The sequence below is a fragment of the Electrophorus electricus genome, chromosome 20 (genome assembly GCF_013358815.1).
Source record: "Electrophorus electricus isolate fEleEle1 chromosome 20, fEleEle1.pri, whole genome shotgun sequence".
Classification (NCBI taxonomy): domain Eukaryota; kingdom Metazoa; phylum Chordata; class Actinopteri; order Gymnotiformes; family Gymnotidae; genus Electrophorus; species Electrophorus electricus.
In genome coordinates this window covers 5,562,867-5,582,991 of record NC_049554.1, presented here as the reverse complement: position 1 = coordinate 5,582,991, position 20,125 = coordinate 5,562,867, and the positions used below count along the sequence as shown (strand labels likewise).

The 20,125-nt window shown below is 44.7% G+C and overlaps 1 protein-coding gene across 1 annotated transcript in view; it reads right to left on the bottom strand.

Moving 5' to 3' along the window:
* Positions 1 to 11,778: 11,778 nt before the first annotated feature.
* The window catches only part of fhit (fragile histidine triad diadenosine triphosphatase), a 152,897-nt gene continuing 144,550 nt past the window's right edge, over positions 11,779 to 20,125 (bottom strand). Inside the window, exons 8-9 of the mRNA XM_035520633.1 lie at positions 12,160 to 12,270; positions 11,779 to 11,944 (exon numbers count right to left, since the gene is read on the bottom strand). Of these exons, the coding sequence (XP_035376526.1) occupies positions 12,169 to 12,270 (102 nt within the window). The 3' untranslated portion in view covers positions 11,779 to 11,944; positions 12,160 to 12,168. The remainder of the gene's footprint in view (positions 11,945 to 12,159; positions 12,271 to 20,125) is intronic.

The window sequence follows — 20,125 nt, the reverse complement described above, 5'->3', positions numbered from 1 at the left end:
TGGGTATCGGAGAGGCTGGAAACTGTACATAACATCTCAGATACACAAAAGAACACGTAGTTGACATTTAAGATGCACACAAATTCCATCTGTGATTATTATGCATCAAGAAAAAGCTTTAGGGAGGAAGGGCTATCATTTCTATCACTGAGAGAGAGAGAGAGAGAGAGAGAGAGAGACAGAGTGAGTGAGAGAGAGAGAGTGAAAGAGACAGAGAGGGAGGGTGAGAAAGAAATAGAGAGAGAACAAGAGAGAGACTCACTCCCTGTATTCTGCCTGTAATAAATGGGACTGGTATTCAATCAGATCACTAATCATGCGCTAAGCACTCATTATGAATCTGCTGCTGCAGGTTAAGCCTGCAGTCCATTTAAGAAGCAACACACACACACACACGATGGGGTTTGTGTTGGCCTGGACAATGGAACGCTGTGTACATTCAATGTAGGCCTCAGTTGTTGTTTTAATTACTGCCCATGCGATACCAGTTCATATGAGACGTGGAAAAAGAGATGGAGATGTCTCTGCCCTACACCCGCTGTACAAACACCATATACAGGATGCAAAAGTTTGAATCTACTACGATCTGAGTGTGATGAAATGGAGGGGAACAGTTTGGTCTCAAACCGCTTTACTGAACTCCTTAAACAGTGTTATACACAGCTGAAAAACACCAGCAGTGGTGAGCATAATGTTTACTGTTAGTCATCTAGAGAGTTAACACTGTGTGCCAGGAGGATACGTGTTACCATTTGAATGAAAAATATTGCAAATCATTTTAGGAAATGAAACAAATGAACAGTCCTTCAGTATATACAGTATTATTTTAACAAAAAGCTAGAGAAAGTTTATGTATAAGTTTATGTATAATTTTATGTGTACGTTTATGTGTAAGTTTATGCATTGCAGTTGTTACTGAGGTTTCTGGAACATTAGTGTCTCTGTTGTGTTGTCTTACATAGTCCTGTGCTCAAAAATGATAACAAAGGACTAGAGTATAGCTAACACACTGATGATGAAGGTCTAGAGTATAGCTAACACACTGATGAGGAAGGACTACAGTATGGCTAATACAGTGATGAAGGACTACAGTATGGCTAATACACTGATGAAGGACTACAGTATGGCTAACACAATGAACGCAGTACAGTGAGAGACATGTAAAGTGAGAGACTTTACAGAACTCATAAAAAAATCTGCATCAAGACTATTTTCATATTACTGAATTATTTTCATTGATATATTTGCAACGGTCCACTAATATCTTATGAAATAAAACCCTTTTCTTTCCTTAAGTTTGTTTGTTTTACTACCCAATATTTTCTTGGAGTTTTACACGGAGTCGGGAAGCTGAAGATGCAAATGGCAGGGTTTCCAACAATCCGTTAAAGCCGAGAACCATCTCTATGAGTGCCATCTCCCATATTCTGGTTCTTTGATATACAACCCTCTCTGCTACCTTTTCTTCCCCATCTGAAACAAGACGGCCTTTTCTGTCAAACTGTAACAGACAAAAGAAGCCCTCACGCTTACAAGAGGGAGAAAAACAGAGAGAGAGAGATAAAAGAGAAAGCTTATCTCTGGCGACAGCTGCTCATACTGTACGCAGTCCTTGTTTGTTTAACTCCGGAGAACTGATGATGGCCCCTGAACTTGCCCTCGTCGGGTGCGAGGCTTCCGAGACAGGAACCAAACATCCGTCGCTGCCTGTCTCACCGCTGTTCCGGCCCGCAGATCTTCTGACAGATACCCCCCAGAGAACCCCCTCCCCCTACCCCCTCCGCAGTCTCATCTCTGATGCAGAGGCAGAACGGTCGCGGCCGCAACCCCGTGCTTATAATTACCCTCCAGCTGGGCATTACTGGAGCCACTGTTGGGAGCTAAGTAAACAGCGAGCTGTCGGCGTTGGGTGGGAAAAACGTTGTGGCCATCGTGCTCGTCAGCTTCTCCCACACACACATAACCATGACGAATGTGGCTGGCGGAGCCTTAATGGAACGTTGGAAACCTTTTCATTTGCATCCTCCTCTCCCCCATAAGATAATTGACCTGCTCGGTGACAAAAAGGTCAAGCCAAATCGATGCATGGTTGAATTATTAATCAGAGTTTTCCATTTGTTTAAAAAGGATCAAATGACCTTTATGCAACATCGCATCAATCCTCACGGAACTGGCTGCTGGATGAACGCACCGCTCCTAAACCGCACGGGAGACGTAGACAGATTGTGTCCCATTTTACCTCAAAAACAATGAGGCAGCACTTATTCTAAGGAAGAAGGATTCTCAGCTGTGTGTGTTTTATCATCGTCAGACGCAAAGTTAAACAGTCGTTAAGATCTTCTAATGTACGATTTTGCAGTAGGTTTTAATTTTGACATATGGATACTAGTCAACTACGGCAACGATGGCAACATTCACATTATAAGCCACGTTGTTCAATTCAGATTTGTTTTGCTCTGATCTTGACAGTTCATATTCATAATGGCAAAGGACCTAGATGTTTGCAATGTGAACACATCTGTCCTCCAAAATGGCAGGCACGCACACATTAATAGATTTTTGCATGGGTCACCTGCATCACCAACAACAAAAACATCGCATGGTATTAAAACGTGCCAGAGGCTCATGTAGGCTGCGCCTTTCGCTCGGTAAACAGTTCATCAGCTGTACAATATCGGGTCAAGAGGGTGAAAAAAGTCAGACGGCTAGTTTTAGCTGTTTCCATAGCTACTGTCGTCACGGCTGTTGCTCTCTTTCGTTGTTGTTCTGACAACGACAGCGCTGAGTGCATGCATATAGGCAAAAAGCCACACGAATTCCACTGTGACCGTTTTCATTCATGATGCAGGGTACACGACGTAGGACCACATATGGAACTGAGTCAGGTCTGATTCAAAAAGATTTGTGTGTCCACATAGCCCTAAAAAATAGATCTGTGTCACTTTAAGGCAAAAAATTAGGTTCCAGTTACTTCAGCCCAGTAATGTGAATGTAGCCTGTATTAAAATGTAGTGTATATGTGGGCCATGAGATAATTTAGGTAAAGAGAGCACACACTTCCCTGATGCTGTAGCACATCAGTTCTACACGAACCAAAGGTTTTACAAGCAATCCAGCTTATGGGTCCTTCATTAAAACTGATCAAAGTTGTGTATCCTGCGATGGAGGAACTCAAACCCTTGACCACTCCCACCCAGGTGGGACGTGTCAACCAGGCGTCTATGCTACACGCTAATGCACTCTGCAGCCTCCCAGAACTGGGCTTGCATGCAAGGCGAGGCTAAACGCAATAAGTGAGGATCTTGGTGGGAAAGTTTCAAAGCTGCTGTTTTTGTGTGTGTGCGTGTGTGTGTGTGCGTGTGTGTGTGTGTGTGTGTGTGTGTGTGTGTGCGTGTGTGTGTGTGTGTGTGTGTGTGTGTATACTTCATCTGACAGGAGTTCAGCTGGAGTCCCTTGACACAATGCAATAGTGTTTCAGTAAAATAAATGCATTTGTCTTGGGTTTGGAATCTAAGTGTTCATTAAGGAAAGATCAGGTCTACACACCCTTGTGTAGTTAATGTTCACACCTATTTCCATAGGTGATAATGGATAGATAATCTGTTAACCACAGTCCATCAGTGGCACTGCATGCATATGAAGGCACGGTCCTAGGGTGTTCTTTACATTATACAAATAAAAAATAGCAAAGCCTTGAAATGTTGTGCTGTTATCCTCCAGAGCCTAGGTGCAGGATGCATCTGAAAATCCTTTTCCCTAACTCTCATTTCCACCCAAATCAACCGCTGACAGGGGAATAACACAATAATGCGATGTGCTGTGTTGTCTTTGTCCAGCAGAAGAAATAGCCTGGAATCCCCACACCTATCAGAAGATCAGCCAGCGTCCCGCCGTGTGGGCCCGCGCAGGTGCAGAGCGCAGGGCAATACCAGCAGCCTTCTATCTGAATGAAAATCAGGGTCTTGCCTTTTATTGCGAAGATGCCATCAGGGAAATGTGGATGTTAGCGTTTTCATTTGGCTGCATCTCTTCGACAGCAGCACGCCCCGCCCTCGCTGCGAATGTCGCTCACAGGCAGTAAGGCCTGACGTTACAGGCGGGCACGCTGAGAAACAAACACGAATCACACAGCGCTCCTAATTACGTTACCGCTGTAGCGCAATTACTTTTACAAAACCGTGCCGTGATCCTAGAAAACAAAAACTAAAAAAAATTTAAAAAAACAAAAAAACAAAAACAAAACCAAGATACATTTTTGCTTCAGAGCATTTTCACATATTCCACAAACACAGCCTCTTATGATCTGGGCTTCTTGAAGATTAGTAATTACAAAAAAGGGTTGCAGGCAATGTTGCCATTTTGACATGGCATGGTTTGGGTACACAGTGCAGTGCCCGGGCTGTGGAGAAGCAATCAGTGCTGCACAGGATTAGTGACGTCTCCCAGGATTAACCAATAGTGGCATTCGGCTCAAGCCCTTTACCAAAAAAATGTCATATATATATACATCGTACATTGTGTATATATACATATTATACATATATTGTACATAAATTGTTATATATTTTTTGTGTGTATATATATATATATATCCTTATGCACCTGTTTCTTTCCTCAGTTTGGACAGAGCACTCACAAAACACAAAATGTATGTGACAAATAAACCAAACTTGAAACTTGATTTTATATATAACACACACACACACACACACACACACACACACACACACACACACACACACACACACACACAATTACAATGAAGTACAGGTTCCAGAGAAACCGCTGTGTGTGTGTGTGTGTGTGTGTGTGTGTATATATATATATATATATATATATATATATATATATATATATATATATATATATATATATTTATGTGTGTGTGTGTGTGTGTGTATATATATATATATTTATGTGTGTGTGTGTGTGTGTGTGTGTGTGTGTGTGTGTGCAAAAAAGTGCAACTACAGCATTAACTAACTCTCAGGCTGTTCACAGTATAATACTCCCAGAGCAACAGGTGTTGAAATAAATCTTTGTAATAAAGACCAAATGAGGCTTTGATATAAACCAAAATTTAATTGAGATTTTTGTTGTCGCTTCATTATTAATATTATTGCTGTTACTAGTGTTAATCGGGGGAGGCGTTAGTCAAGAATGATCACATTGTGTTGTACTTCATATCTTCAGTGGTCGGGGCAAACTCACCGAGCGAGATGCTGATCTGGTGCGGAGCTCTTCAGCACTCCGGTCAGCGTGAAGAATCAAGCACTAGCCGGAGCCCTTGTTTCGTGCTCTGCTGGTCTTGCAGGCAGCTGTTGGCGTTTCAAGGTGAACATGCGTTCTGGCGCAGGACGCTCCCACAGATAAATGTTAAACAAACATAAGTCAATAAGAAAATACAGAACCCATTAATAATCTATAGACTCACCTGGCGGTCAATACTTGCTCCATTTGTAACGGTGGCTCGGGGAGAGGGACCTCTAGTGCAAGAGATCCACATTTCTCCTATGCTGTACATTACTGATGGATAAATCTGTTTGATGTATGAGCAAATATCCCTCATGACCCGCAGTACTTTCCGACTCGTGAAAGATTTTGAATTTATGCGTTGTGCGGCAGGCAGCAGCTGAGTAATGGGAAAGAAGTGCGCGGCCCGGCACGGGCGAACTTCACCGGACCGAGACAGGCCACGCACGCGCCCCTCCTCCCGTTTAGGGACAATAAACGAGCCCGCGCTGATCTCGCTGGCCTCCCCATGCTGAACCACCACCCCACCCTCCCCGACGCGTGCTCGCTCTCTCTCTCTCTCCGGGAGCGCCGTACACGGCTGCCTCAAGTGGAACAAACTGGAAGTAGTCAGCCATCTGCGGCGAACCCCGGCGGCGGTGAGGCGGTCGTATGATAAATGACCTGGCGGCTCAGGCCGGGCCCAAATCATATTCTTTTTCTCCCTACATGCATGGAGGGATAAAAAGATTACTTGCATTTGTGTACACATGCTTCAAGACAAAGAGAGAAAGGGGGAGAGAGAGAGAGAGAGAGAGAGAGAGAGAGAGAGAGAGAGAGAGAGAGAGAGAGAGAGAGAGAGAGAGACAGACAGACAGACAGACGGGGTGGTCTCAAGCCAAATCACAGATAATGATGTTGCGCTGGAAGTAGGTTCTTCTTTCCCGGGCCCTCCCGGGGGTCAGCAGCGCGGGAGATCTGGGTCATAAGCATGATCTCTCCGGCTGTCCGGACTCAACATAGCAACAAACGCTCAGGAGAGCACGAATTACAGCAGGGAAAGCTTGCGTTGGGCACTGTGGAATCAATCTCCGGATCGCTTGGCCCGCTCCCCCCCCCCTCCCCCAGCCCTCTTCTTCATCATCAGTTCTTCCTCATCCCTCCCAAACCGGATGAATAATTCCTCTTATTTTTTTCCTTTCCCTTCTGATTCCTGCCACGCCGAGGCCGACCTCATTTCGCCAGCGACCTTTTGCTCATTTTTAAATTATTGCATGCAAAAGAGGGGAAGAGAGCAGCACAGACAGAAGGGCCTGCCGCGACCCCTCCGTGCCGCGACCCCTCCGTGCCGCGACCCCTCCGCGCTGTGCCGGGCCTCTGCAGTTCTCCCAGGATAAAAGGATTTGGAAAAGTGGAGGGGAGATAAAGACGCTCCACTTAAAAAGGAAAGCTCTCCTTAACCAGAATACCATATAAGAGTACAGGCTGAAAACATAGGATAATAAAATTAATTTAATCTAAAACCAAGAGCAAAAGGCTCTCGCACCGACTCAATATCAGGCCACGTTATTTTCTGCCATAACGGCCTCGGGAGACGTAATATTTGAACTGTTCGTTTGTTTCTGATGCCTTCGCACGCACGTTGCACTGGAGCTCCACTGGAATATGAGGCTTCTTGGGAAACTCGGCCACTAACAGACTGCCTGGAGTCACTCCGAGGGATGGAGTGCTGGATGTCCAAATGTCAGCATCTCGACACATCACAGAGCAGCTCCTCAAAGACTTCAGAGTACTTAGCAGTGCAGAAAGCACAAAGAGCAAAAGCAGGAGGTGGACTGGCATGGGGAGCATCTCACCTACTCCCCCGCCATACGCCACCGAACAGACAGAGCTGGAGGGGTGGTGTGTGTGTGTGGGGGGGGTTCGCAGTGGCACTTTGTTCATTAGAGCACCTCCAGACGTGCTGCTAGACTGCCACCCCCACCCCCTGCCACGAACCCGGCATCCGCTCGCAGACGTAGATCAAAGCTCCATTTAAAATGCCCTGCAGGTTTACAGGCAACCGTGGGGAGAGCAGTTTTACCAGGCCAGGAAGATGTGGTGTGTGTGTGTGAGAGAGAGAGAGAGAGAGAGAGAGAGAGAGAGAGAGAGACATGGAGAAATACGGTGGAGGTTTGAAATGAAAGCTTGTCCCTTGGGACCTCTGCATTCTACTTGTTGTGGCTCAGGCTGAAAAGCCAAAGCAGGAACTTCAGTCAGACAGGGATGTAACACACACACACACACACACACAATCAACACACCCTCCCCGCACATACTCCATCAACACACACACACACACACACACACACGCACCATTGCTTCCTGGCCTGCAGCACGTTGCTTCCTGCACTCTACACACAGCCACAAGGATGTAGACAATAGCTATTAGACACTGACACAATTTTAAGTTAAATGAAACAAATCGTATAGATATAACAGCAAAATACACACAAAAAATGTATTTATACAGCTGTACTGATTCGAGCAAGCAAAGTGGGGAGGGGTAGATGAGAGACAGGTTGGGGGGAAAAAGAAAACAGGAAATGACACCCCTATGATTTTTCCGTCGCTGAAGCGGATAAATGAAGTCCCAGGCTTCTCCCGGGTGGACACGTACTCGCCTTCACGAGTGCCATTCACCCCGTCCACTACACAGTGCACTCGAATGAGGGGCAGTTTAAACCGTTCAAACCCTGCCTGCTTGACAGAGAACTGTCTGGCTACTTACTGTAGCCAAATTAGTGCAGTGTGTAGCTGAGAGGCACTGGTCTAACATGTGACTGGCACCGGCCACGCTGGGCCCACCTACTGGGAGCGACACACGCACGTCTCGTTCTGCACCCCGGGCTTCCTCAGACCCCGCTGGTCTCCAGTACCATAATGAGCTTTTAATTTAGCCGAGCCGCGCACTGTTTGGAGGTTGAGCAGTTGGCCACCGGGCCGGCCTGTGGAGAGGCCCCTGCTCTAGTAATATATCGGCTGTTCCTCCAAGATGTGCACTTCTTCCCCCTCAGGAGACCCCCGTGGACAGTCGCTGCGTGCAGTTACTGCTGATGGCTCTGAGCTTTAAATACTGAACAAACTTAAGGATCTATTGACTCTGATTTAATACCGTGGGTTTTTTTCTTCTTCTTCTTCTTTTTATTGATGACATTTGGTTAATGGAGAATAATGGGGACAATATGAATTCTGCAGCAGTGCTGTAGTGTCTACACGTAGCTGTTTCGGAGCCTAACTAATACCAGTTTCACCACTAAGCCTATCTGACCATGGAGGAGATCCCAGTCAGGTGTTATGACGCATGGCTGGATGAAAATTCCCTCAGCGACTGTATCCATCCAGCTGGATCACCTATGGAGTGCAGGGTTATACATAAAATGCTAAATTACCCGTGCCAAGACATTCAGATTTTCTAAAGCATGTGATTTTTCCATGTTAAGAATCCATTATAGTGAACGTGTTTTAATTCGTTCTCACATAACCTAAAGAAGTCTTCAGTGCACAGTGCAGACTACTGAGTGATTCATTTATATAGCCACCCCCAGCTCCCCCAACCACTGCTACTTCCTGAGCTAAACTCATCCATGCTAAGAGCCTCACCATTATCCCGCAAGCTCTGTGTGTCCTCTTAACCGCAGAGATGGCCGCTTGTTTAAAAACGCCCGTTAATGGAAGCCCCGCTCCCCAGCCATCTACCCCGGGCACCGAGCGGCCATTACACTCTCATCCCCAGAATGGCAGTGTTAATGATTAAAACACGGGGGGCAGGGGGAGGTGAATATTACCCCACTGGTTCGCCGTTCCTCCCAGAGCAGAAATGACGGGCGTAGCGCGTCCGTTTAACTTTGCTGGCGAATGGCTCCCTGGTCGGAGTCCATTACCAGCAACCCGAACCGTAAGGCGGCCGACCGGCCCATGAGATCTGGGGCGGGTGTGTGCCCGGGTATCAGGCGGCATCACCGTGGCAAGGGGACCGCCGATAGGGTAGGAATGGGTGGTTCTGAGACGTGGGTGAACAGAGAAGACGTGATTCCACTGTCAACGTTCCCATGGCAACATGTAAAAAAAAAAAAAGCAAGCAGAACTAGTCAGATCTAGTCAGCGCTCTAGCAAAAAGACAAAGAGTAATGGCTGCTGCGAGCCCGATCTAAACGCCATTCTCACTCCAGCGTTCACTGCCGCGGGGTGATGCTTGTGCGGCTCAAACAGCAGCGACAACAGAAGCCGCGGATGATTAACGCTAATGCATGAACTAGCGAGATGTCTTCACACCTATTCTCAGGAATGACAGAGATGAGATTTCTCTCAAGAATAATAAAAAGTAATAATTCTTTTGTGTGAAGGCCTTTGAGAGATTATTTGGACTCACCGTTAAAATAAACACCAAGGCGCTGTGTACAGAATGTGGAAAAAAAAAATGACCTCAGACTGCAGGCTTTTAGTAAAGTGGTATATTTTTTATAATCTTCAGAAATTTAGCTGAGCCTCTTTGATTCATATAATGACCAATTCTGTCTAACAGCTGCCATGTTTTTAAAACACTGAGTGGATGATTTCATGTAATTTTCTGTTTCGGAGCCTCTGGTTCTACATCTATAACTACTGTTAGCAGCACTGTTAGCTGCTGGCTCGTACATAGTACTGGTTTTCGGAGCATGTGTGTAGTCCAGCCTGGGCCGAGCTACAGAGATGGGGGTAGTCCTGTAGTGTGTGCGGGACGCCAGCCCACTTCGTGTAGGCTTTGTCACTTTTTAAGCGAGAACACAATCAAGGCCGTACATACACGGAGTTGCATGAAGACACTATCCAGGCGGCCAAACAAACGGATCAGAGAATAGCCAACAAGCAGAAGCAACAGCGGGGTATTTATACACAAGGCCACACTGTGGAACCGACGAGGAACAGGCGAGCGCCACAAATACGGATGAAGGAGACAGTAAAGAGACGCAGGTCTAACGTCTCAAGACACCTGTGAAGGACCCCGTGCTGAACGCAACGATGGGGTGGACGAAGTCATTGTACACTGTGACATTACTGGAGACATGTAACGCTTTAGGACCTACGGCTAAACCAAGAGATAATTACTATAAAGACACCTATAAATAACGTCTTTCCCCAAACATGCTTTCAGTACCCATCTGCACAGCCGTTTTAATCAAAATTCCATGCCATAAGCAATGCACGAAGAATTAATTTCAAATAGCTAATTATTAAGCATACGACATGTATTTTGCAGGTACAAAATAACAGGTACTAAGCAATTACGCCGTGCCAAGACCAGTGATGGCGCCGGCGCCGTGATAACGCGCGCCACGTCCTCTAATGGGGATACTGAACCTGATCCAGTGAGTCATTTCTGTCATGAATTTCTGATGAGACCCGAGACTTTGCTGCTCGTTCACGAAGGCTGGGTTGCCATCTCCGCTGCGCCGCGCCTGATGGATTTCTTCCCCACCAAACTCCTTAGGACGTTGCTGTACAGGAACCCCTCATGGACAATAACGTTGTTTAAAATTCATGGGACCCCTTTTTTACAACTTGATTACTGTGAAAGGCAATGGGCTCCTAGGCATTAGTCTGTCAGAATTATATTTCCTTTTCCAGAAGAGTAAGAGGCGAGTCAAGATCCTTTTATTCTCACATCGACAAAATAATACCATAATGGGCTCTAGTGTGTGACTGTAGCGCTGTGGTAACTAACAACATGTCACAATATATGCACTAAGAAATTACTTGAAGTAAATGACATTTTTTACTACATTTTATTTAGGTAATGACAAAGCCTTGACCTTCCGTTTCATTTGTTAACACTTCTTCAAACAAATTTGGAAAATTGTAGATTCAAGCACAGTGCACATACTCACTGTCTGGCTAGACGATGTCAGAACACGGATTATGAAAGCCTGCATTCTATCACTTTAGCTGCGCTGTATTCACTGTCCTAAACTAAACCTTGTTTGAATTGAACAGTGATCGTGTAACAGATGCTTGTCCAGCTGCAAATAGATGAATGCCCTTTTACAAAGCACCTTGGGTTAGAAATCGTATTTTGCCCCTTCTCCCGACTGACGGGATGACATGTCTACTAAGGGAATAAGGACAATTCCAGTACGGATATTTCAGTGATTTACACGGTGCCTATGGGATTACTAGACGAATAATGAGATGTAGCTCAGGACACTCATGAATAACAAACATAAGAGACATCTTTGCACTGCATGTCAGGCATATTGGAATACTGGGCTTTACAATAAATGTGGCACTTAAGGTGCCAATTTCCATAAAACCTTGATGGAGTTTTGAGAGAAACGAATACATTAAAGGCGGTGAGGTATGGAGGCTTTGGAGGGTTTTTACAGAATTTTCCCGAAAATGAAGACTGAAGGGCAAAATAACAAACAAAGAGGGAAAAATCTCTTTTCTATTGTGGTCAGTAGCACAACGGAGGCTAGTTCTTGTTAAATTGATATTATGGGGAAAAAAAGATGTAACTCAGCGATAACATTTAGAATTGACAAGCAAAATGTAAAATATTTTTATTGTACTTTAAAGAAAACAGGCTTTGGCTGATTTGTACAGGACATCAGTGCACAATGTAAAGAATTCAAAAAAGAACTTGTATTCTGTTCATGTTACATCATTCCAGGTCCTCTGCAGTGATGGAAAATACCTTTGTGGAAAAGAAACATTTATTCAGATCAACAGAGGCTACAAACTATATAATAACTATAAAACCATGTAATGAACTCTAAAATATTAGCAACATGTTAATATGTAAGTTTGGATATGCATACAAATGTTTTCCAAGTTTTGCAAATATTGTCAAGAGGTTTTCTAAAGACAGCTCTTGACAGATTCGACTCTGTGTATTAGAAATGTGTTTACCAGGGGAAGTTAAGTGAAGAGACGACTCAGGACAGAGGCCTCGTTCGCCATCTCCTCCTCAGATCTCCATCTGGAGGGAAGTTCTTGATCTTCTTTGTCATGCTTCTGCAGCTAAACACAACCAGAAATGACTGCTGTTACACGTCACTACGCCTGTTCCGGTATTGAAGGAACACCCTCAGAAAATGCACGGAACTGGCAGCTTGCAGTAAATTGTACCAGTGCCAAGTCCTTTTTTTTTTTTTCCAAGGTTGAAGAATTTCCGACCAAAGGTTAAACACCATCAAGCATGTGTTAATACTGCTAACCTGATTACTTTTGCAAGTGTCGTACACAGAGGTATAAATTCTAGTTCAAAAAAGTTAAAAGTCCTGCCCTGATTTTCTGACAGCACATAATCACACTAATCAGTTCTGCCCAGTGGGTCGAACTAATTAGCAAAACCAAGTGGCTGGAACAGGTCTTTGAAACCAAAGTCTCTGAAACCAAACTGTCGTCCTATGATCCTGAACAATCCGTTTATTTACCTCTGTTTTTTTAACCTTTATTTTGCTAACAAAATACTTTTTTTTTTTTTTAAATTTTTTTATATGTACAGAGGAATACATTTAGGGGAAAAAAAATAACTGCAAAATTGTTACATAGCATATCACATATGTTCAGAAATGGCAAATGAAATACATGTTGGTCCCTAAATCACTGAAGCACAGAAGGTATGACTTTCTCTCACACCTGAGAGCATGTTAGCCTGATTGGTAGGGATAGTTATGTTCAATGGGCAGCTAGGTTTGCTAAATCAGACTGAAATATTTGACTGTGTTGCACAAAGGCCTATATACATACTGTAAGTGTAGTAAAGACATTTAATCCCAGTGGAAATTTTTGATTTCCCCCAGTACATGCAGTAAACTAGTAAACCCTACGACAACTTCATTCTGATGGGTGGATTTCCACTCGAGTGGGCACTGCATTCTGTTGGGTTTCATTTGTGTTTTCTGAGACATTTAAAGCGTAAGAAACATTTTGTAAGAGAAGATATGATGATGTGTTCTGTGGGAGAAAGGGAGAGTTACGCAGCTCCACACGCCACCAGTCTGTGGACTGGTGAGCTTCAAACTAACGCACACTGTTCCTTCCCACACCACGTCTCCACCCAAACGATCGCCCTGACCTGAAGATATCCACCCTAAAGGACATCAACCTAAAGGACATTACCATAAAGAACAATTTCATTCCATTCAGAAAATGATATTTGTGGTGGAGGATCGTTTCGGGTCGGGGTGGGCTGTTAGTGATTTAGTTAGTGATTTCTTCTCCATGGCAACAAACGCGAACTGAGAAGGAGTCCGTTTGATTGCACAAGACATTTCAAGAGGAACAAATGTGCCAGTGTGATATTTGGCTCGGAGCAGAGAACAGGGCAGGGACTGCCACCAACTGGACATATAGGAGAGACGAAAAGTCTGATGTCAGCTTGAATTTGGAACGCCCTACCGGTGGGAAAGTCGTCTTAAGGCCGTAACACGTCGAGACCGCTTTTATGAAAACAATAATCAGCATATTTTGACAATACAGGCCCGCATCTCTAAAAGTTCCAAGCAGGCCCTGGAAGTCAGCAGCTGACTCGAAGACGCTCCTTCAGAGTGCATCCAATGGGTCATGTTACGAAATGTGATCAATTCTTTGTCTTTTCCACCCTTTTCACGGCTATTTTAATGATGCGTACATACTGCTGAAGTTGGCACTGATCAAAGTACAGGTCATTTACCACCAGTTGTGCCATGACCTTTGTTACCCAAGCCAACCGTTTTTGCTCAGACTTTACACTTTACAAACCCAAACACAAGGCCTTCTGCAGCTGGGGGCTATAGTGATTGCCCAACCAATCTGAATAAACTACACCAAAAACACAGAAGGAGGGGAACGACACATCAAGACCCATTTTAGCAAAGGAATTGTACAAAAAGAAAAAAATTATAATCTCTTTGCTTTAATCTTTAAATGTCTTTCATGTTCTGGTTCAATAGCTCATGCTGTACAAACCTTTGGATCGTATTACTACGCCGTAAAAAACACTGGAACAGAAGGAGTGCTCTGAAATATTAAGGCATTTAATGAAACTGAGAATCAATGTTTTCCTTTTAAACTAATTGGTTACTTGAGACGTCACCATATTTTACTTTTGTGTCATAACCGGATGAATAAGGCCTCGGCGTTTACTGTGCTAGGCTTTGTGAAGCTCATGGATATGATGTGCTGAAGCCTGTAGCATGAGCGCCACGATAACTCAAACGCTGGGTACGTCCTGGGAAAATGGCTGTCGAAGGTTATACTGTTTTAGAGTGATGTCTTATATGTGTATGTATGGGTGTTTTGTATACAGTTGGCTCAGGACAAAGTGACTTAACTTATATTTGCAATAACCACTTTTGTTTGTCAGATATGAATAATTTCAGTGGTACAGTGATGTGATTTGGGTCAATTACAAATACGAACTAAATATTTGCATTTGGAACATATGGTTACATCTTTTTTTCTGAAGTAAACCTAAGAAGCAGATTAAATGTCTGCTACATGAGCTGGCGACCATCTGCATATGTACCTACCACAGAACCAGCAAGAGAGTGTCTGCAAATACACCCACATTCAGGAGTGCAGTGACTGGGTTACGCTGCCTGTACCTTTACACCAGACCCCTGCTCACTTTCGACAACATTTGCGAACTAAATTTTTCATTTTTTTTTTAAACTTTGCAATGTGTTGTAACAAAACATTTTTGGGAGAGATTGTTAAATCAAGGACGCATAAACGCTTAGAGTTTTTTTAAAATTATTATTGTGCTGTGTTTAAATAACACAACTATTTTCAGTCATAATAACACTGAGTCTTTTTCAAATGCACCAAATATAAAGAACTTAAGTGGATTCAAGTAGTACTACTACTACTACTACTAATATTAATAATAATAATTATAATTTAAATATTTATTTTTACCCAGGTCTGTTACAACCTCCTTGGAATCTGGAGGAATCTGTTTCTATGTATTCAATGTCTATGTAACATGAAGAAAGGGCTGTGAAAAACCTGTCTGTGCTTGGCGAGCTTCCTAGAACGTTATTTGAGCACGGCACCATCTTTACCTTCCGCCGGAGTGCGGAGGAGCCTGAGACACGTCCCAGGTGTGCCGGGATGGCACCCGCGTGTCTCCAGCTGCCGCAAGTGCGTCTCGGCAGGCAGGAGCCGGGCAGAGGGGAAGTTGACAACAGAACCGCACCTCCCAGCATGCACTGCACACTCCCTCTGCTCCTCAGCCTGGTCCTCCCATCACACCTCCATGGATGCGCCTTGGCAGAGCTCTTCCAGCCAGTGGGGGAACTGGTGAGCTGCACGTACCGTCGTGAGCATGGAGCCACTGATCCACTGTCAACGTTCCAACAGAGCCGTTGTTCTATTTGTGTGTATGTGCATATATATAGCAACAACAGCTCATCCATGAAGAGGCAGGACTGCTGAGTGCACGTAACGCGTAGAAATCACCTGTCCCAAACTGCACAGCTTGCTGTAGAGTTCCGCGCTGCCTCCAGTAGCAACAACAGCACACGAACGGTGTGTTGAGAGTTTCATAAAACGGGTTTCCATGGCCGTGCGGCAGCCCCAGATCGCCGCGCGTGATGCTGAGTCTCAGCTGGGGTGGCGTGAAGCACAGCGCCGCTGGACTCTGGAGCCACGGAAACGTGTTCTGTGGAGTGACGAATCAGACGTCACTCACTATCTGGCACTCCGGGTTTGGCGGATGTCAGGAGAACACCGCCTACCAGAATGCAACAGTGTAGACTGGTGGAGGAATAACGGCCCGGGGCTGTTTCTCAGTGCCTGGGCCCCTGTGTTGCGGTGAAGGGTAATGTTAATGCCACGGTGAACAAGCATAAATTTTAGACGACATATGCTTTCGGCTTTGTGACAACAGTTTAGAGAGGACCCTTTCCTGTTTCAGGCTCTGTGGACAACATGAGGTCCATAAAAGTGCCCTCTAGTGCCCTCACAGAGCCCCGACGTCTACCCCATAAACACTTTTGGGATTAGGATGATAGACTGCTGATTATGAGCCAGGCCTTCTCGCCCACAACAGTGCATGACCCCACAAACGCTCTTTCGACTACATTTGCAAATGACCACAGACACACTCTTGAGGGGGCCTTCCCAGAAGAGAGAGAGCACACCCAAAGCAATGCCCGTGGTTCTGGAGCGGGACGCTCAGATAGCTGTGGTGGTCTGATTGCCGCAAACCTCTGGCCATACAGTACATATATGAATGAAAAAACTTAGACCACCCTAAAACATATCTAAAGCCATAAAAGTATTTGTCGGGGTAGTCTGTTGTTGTTTTTTGTTTGGTTTTTTTGGGGTTTTTTTTATATTCATGTGCTTGAAAAACTGGCTCCACTGTGGTCTTTCAAGTTTCCCCTTTTGATCATAGCTTAACTTGTTTTTGTTCTTTTCCCTGTCCAAGAGATCCCACACAGCTTTTGGTATGAGGTTGGGGTGTTGGTTCACTCATTCTATACATGCTCCCTTTCGTAAGGCTTTGATGTTTGTGTTGAGCTGAACCGGTTGGGTTTTTTTTTTTGTTGTTGTTGCAAATCCACAAAGGAGAATTTGGGAATCAATCCTATTCTTCTAAGACATCAGTAACCTTTTAGAAAATACAAACACAGTTCTGGTTAGATTTATGTTTTATTGGATGAGTGTCAAGGGGTGGGCTATAAAAGGCAGAAACAGTGAACAGTCGGTTCTTGAAGTTGACGTGTTTGAAGCAGGAAAAAAACTGGCAACTTTGGAGTCTGAGTAAGAGCCAAGCTATGGCGGATAGAGAACTAGGTCAGAGAGTCTCTAAAACAGCAGTTCTTGTGGAGTGTCCCGGTATGTCGTGGTCCAAGAAAGGACAACCAGTGAACTGGTGACAGGTCATGAGAGCCCAAGGCTACTGCACGAGCGAAAATTAACACAGGCTATGATAAAAGGGCGTCAGAACACAGCTGCATGCCAGTCGAGTGCCCACGCCGACACCCGTCCCCTGCTGAAAGGGTACGTGAACATTAGAAATGGACCACGGAGCGATGGAAGAAGGTGGGGTCACGGTTTCTCCTACATCATGTGACCAGCTGGGCGTGTGCCTCTGAACCTCACGTCCCTGGATCTGAGACAGCACTCGCCACTAATCACATGTGAAGGCAAGGTCTGAACAACTGGTTGAAGAGAAAAAATTCTCCAGAAACGGGAATCATTTCTGTGGGGCAGGAAGAGGGAGACCGAACGTTTTCTTTGTGAATTTGAGGAGATTACCTACAGGAAGTTTCTGTGCAGACTCTGGGAGGCGTCCTGGTCAATGGTATGATTAATACCGATGAATTGAGGAGTGGATCTGTGGCATGACATCGGAGCTTATCTGCCTATTAAAAACTAGTATCAGAAAGCTTTTTGAATATATATATATGAATATATATATATATATATATATATATATATATATATATATATATATATATGTGTATGTGTGTGTGTGTGTGTGTGTGTGTGTGTGTCCCATTGGCCCATGTTTCAGTTCATATCTTCAATAAGAGACAGATTAATACAGGGCAGGGGGATCACATGACACTGGCGATTGACTCGTGACATTTAACCCGGAACAGCAATAAACGGAAACATCTCTCCATTAACTGGCCGCCATGTGAAATACCCATCTTGACTCCCTTCCAGTGAGTGTGGGCATGACTCAAAGGGCACCGTAAAATCATAAAAGGATGTATGCGAAAGGTATTCAGAGATAATGTTCTTTTATGCCCCTCTGTATAGACATGCCATTTTCACATCATCCTCAACTTGTCCACATACACGACATAGACCAAGGAGCAGGGAAACCTTGAAACGCATCTGGTGTGTTTGTTATTCCAGCAGTGATTCTGTTAAACAAGCTCAACGTTCGCAGGACACGTCTCCAACGTTCGCAGGACACGTCTCGAGTGCTTTAAGTGAGCGCCGACAAACGTTCCCCTTTCAAACTGGAATCGAAAGCGATCAGTTTTGGTGCTGAGGAACCGTGAGCACTTGGAGATGTTGCACTAACAGAGTGGAAAGACGAAGATGAAGAGAAGTCATTTCATACGTTCAGTGCCACCTGGTTTTGCAGTGTGAAGAAATTAAAAATGGATTTTTTTTTTTTAAAGGTGAGATTTCATATCCACACAAACAAAGCTCAAGAGTCCTCCTCACTGAAATGAGATTTTAAGATAGTGATAAAAAACTGAAGACAAAATGTTGAATATGTAGTCTCAGACATTTTCAATGACTGTATCACCAAAGATTCAAAACCAATCTAGACAGCACATGACACGCGAAACCACGCATCAAAAATATGTCACATAAGATAGGAGACTACATATTATAACAGACATCTAATATATTTTAAAGCTTTTCTTGCTATGTATTTAAACTCCCAAATTATTCATAGACATTTCCAGTTGTAATATTTCTCTGCTCTATCACAGCAAAATGAGTTATTGCCACCTGTACCCCTCTGCTACGTGTGCTGCCTATACCGTGCACAGCAACGATGGCAGTGAATATTACACTGAATGGTTTATGACGAACTGTGTTCACTGAACCGGTATGTCACACGGTATGACACATAATGATAGTGTTAGTCAAGAACTCAATTTATTTATTTTTTTAACCAAATGGAGTATAAAAGAAGTCGATGATGGCGTGCGGACAGCTGGCGGGTCCCACGTTAACGGCGTTTCTCAGTGGCAGCGGATCGCACACGGCTCCGCCCCTCGCTCCGCCCACTGCACGCTGACATTCCCATCTGCACGTCCCAGCCTTGAAGGGAGGAGCCAAGCCAGAACAGATTGCTGCCACGTGCCGTCACCCATCTTGTGCTAAGACAGAGGCCATCGCGGTGGCATGTAGATACACTTCAACAGCTGGTGCTGTAATTACTCAGTAAAAATAATATTCCCCAGACTGTCAAAAGCGAAAGGCTTTCTCTGACAATTCATCAAACACAGGCGGGTTGTGGGGGGGGGCACAACGAGAGAGAATGCAATGTTCTGATTGGATGGATATGCAGCTCTTCCTGTCGCACATCTGTGCCACCTTTTAACACCTGGGCAGCACGTTCACAGAATTCGAACTAACGGCTCTCCAGACCCTGCCAAGCGAGCCCCTGCCAGGGAATCCCAGATAATCTCATAATTATATTACTAACCTTTGATCTGTAGCAATACTGCGTATTAGTCATGGGACAAGCTACTTTAGCGAACTTTCATTTGGCACGCATTCATATGTTCACCTCCACGTGAAAACGAGACGCAAGGATGTATTGGCACGATTCCTCCAGGACAGCCAGGAAGCCTTTCTGCCAAGCCAGACCAGGGAAATAAACTCCCACACTCAAAGAAATCCGACTTGATTAACCCAATATAACCCCATCATCTTCTAAAGTGTCACAGCCCACTTGAGGGTCACGACCCCCCCCTGAGTTGGATGGGACATGACGGTGTTAAGAGGTGACTCTCAGGGGGGGGTGGGGGGGGGGGGTGGGCGCGCAATTATCTACCATGCTGCCCTCCGCTAACCGTCTCTGAGCCGACACTCGGGGTGGTCCTGTCACGGACAGGGGTGGGGATGTTAGTAACGGAAATCTGAACAATATTACGCATAAAAGATACGGAACAAGGGCAGAACTTAACTGGTTATTAAGAACACGTGGCTGCTAGAACTACACCCACACCCGATCAGCAGTACAGCACCTCACTGTTTAAATAATACACAAAACAATCATAAGGCATAATCCGTTACAGATCCACCAAAACATTAATTCACCTTTTGTGAATGAAAACATCGACTAAACTTGCATGGCACAGAAGAGTAACATCAGAGCAACAGAGAAACCTACAATGTTCCT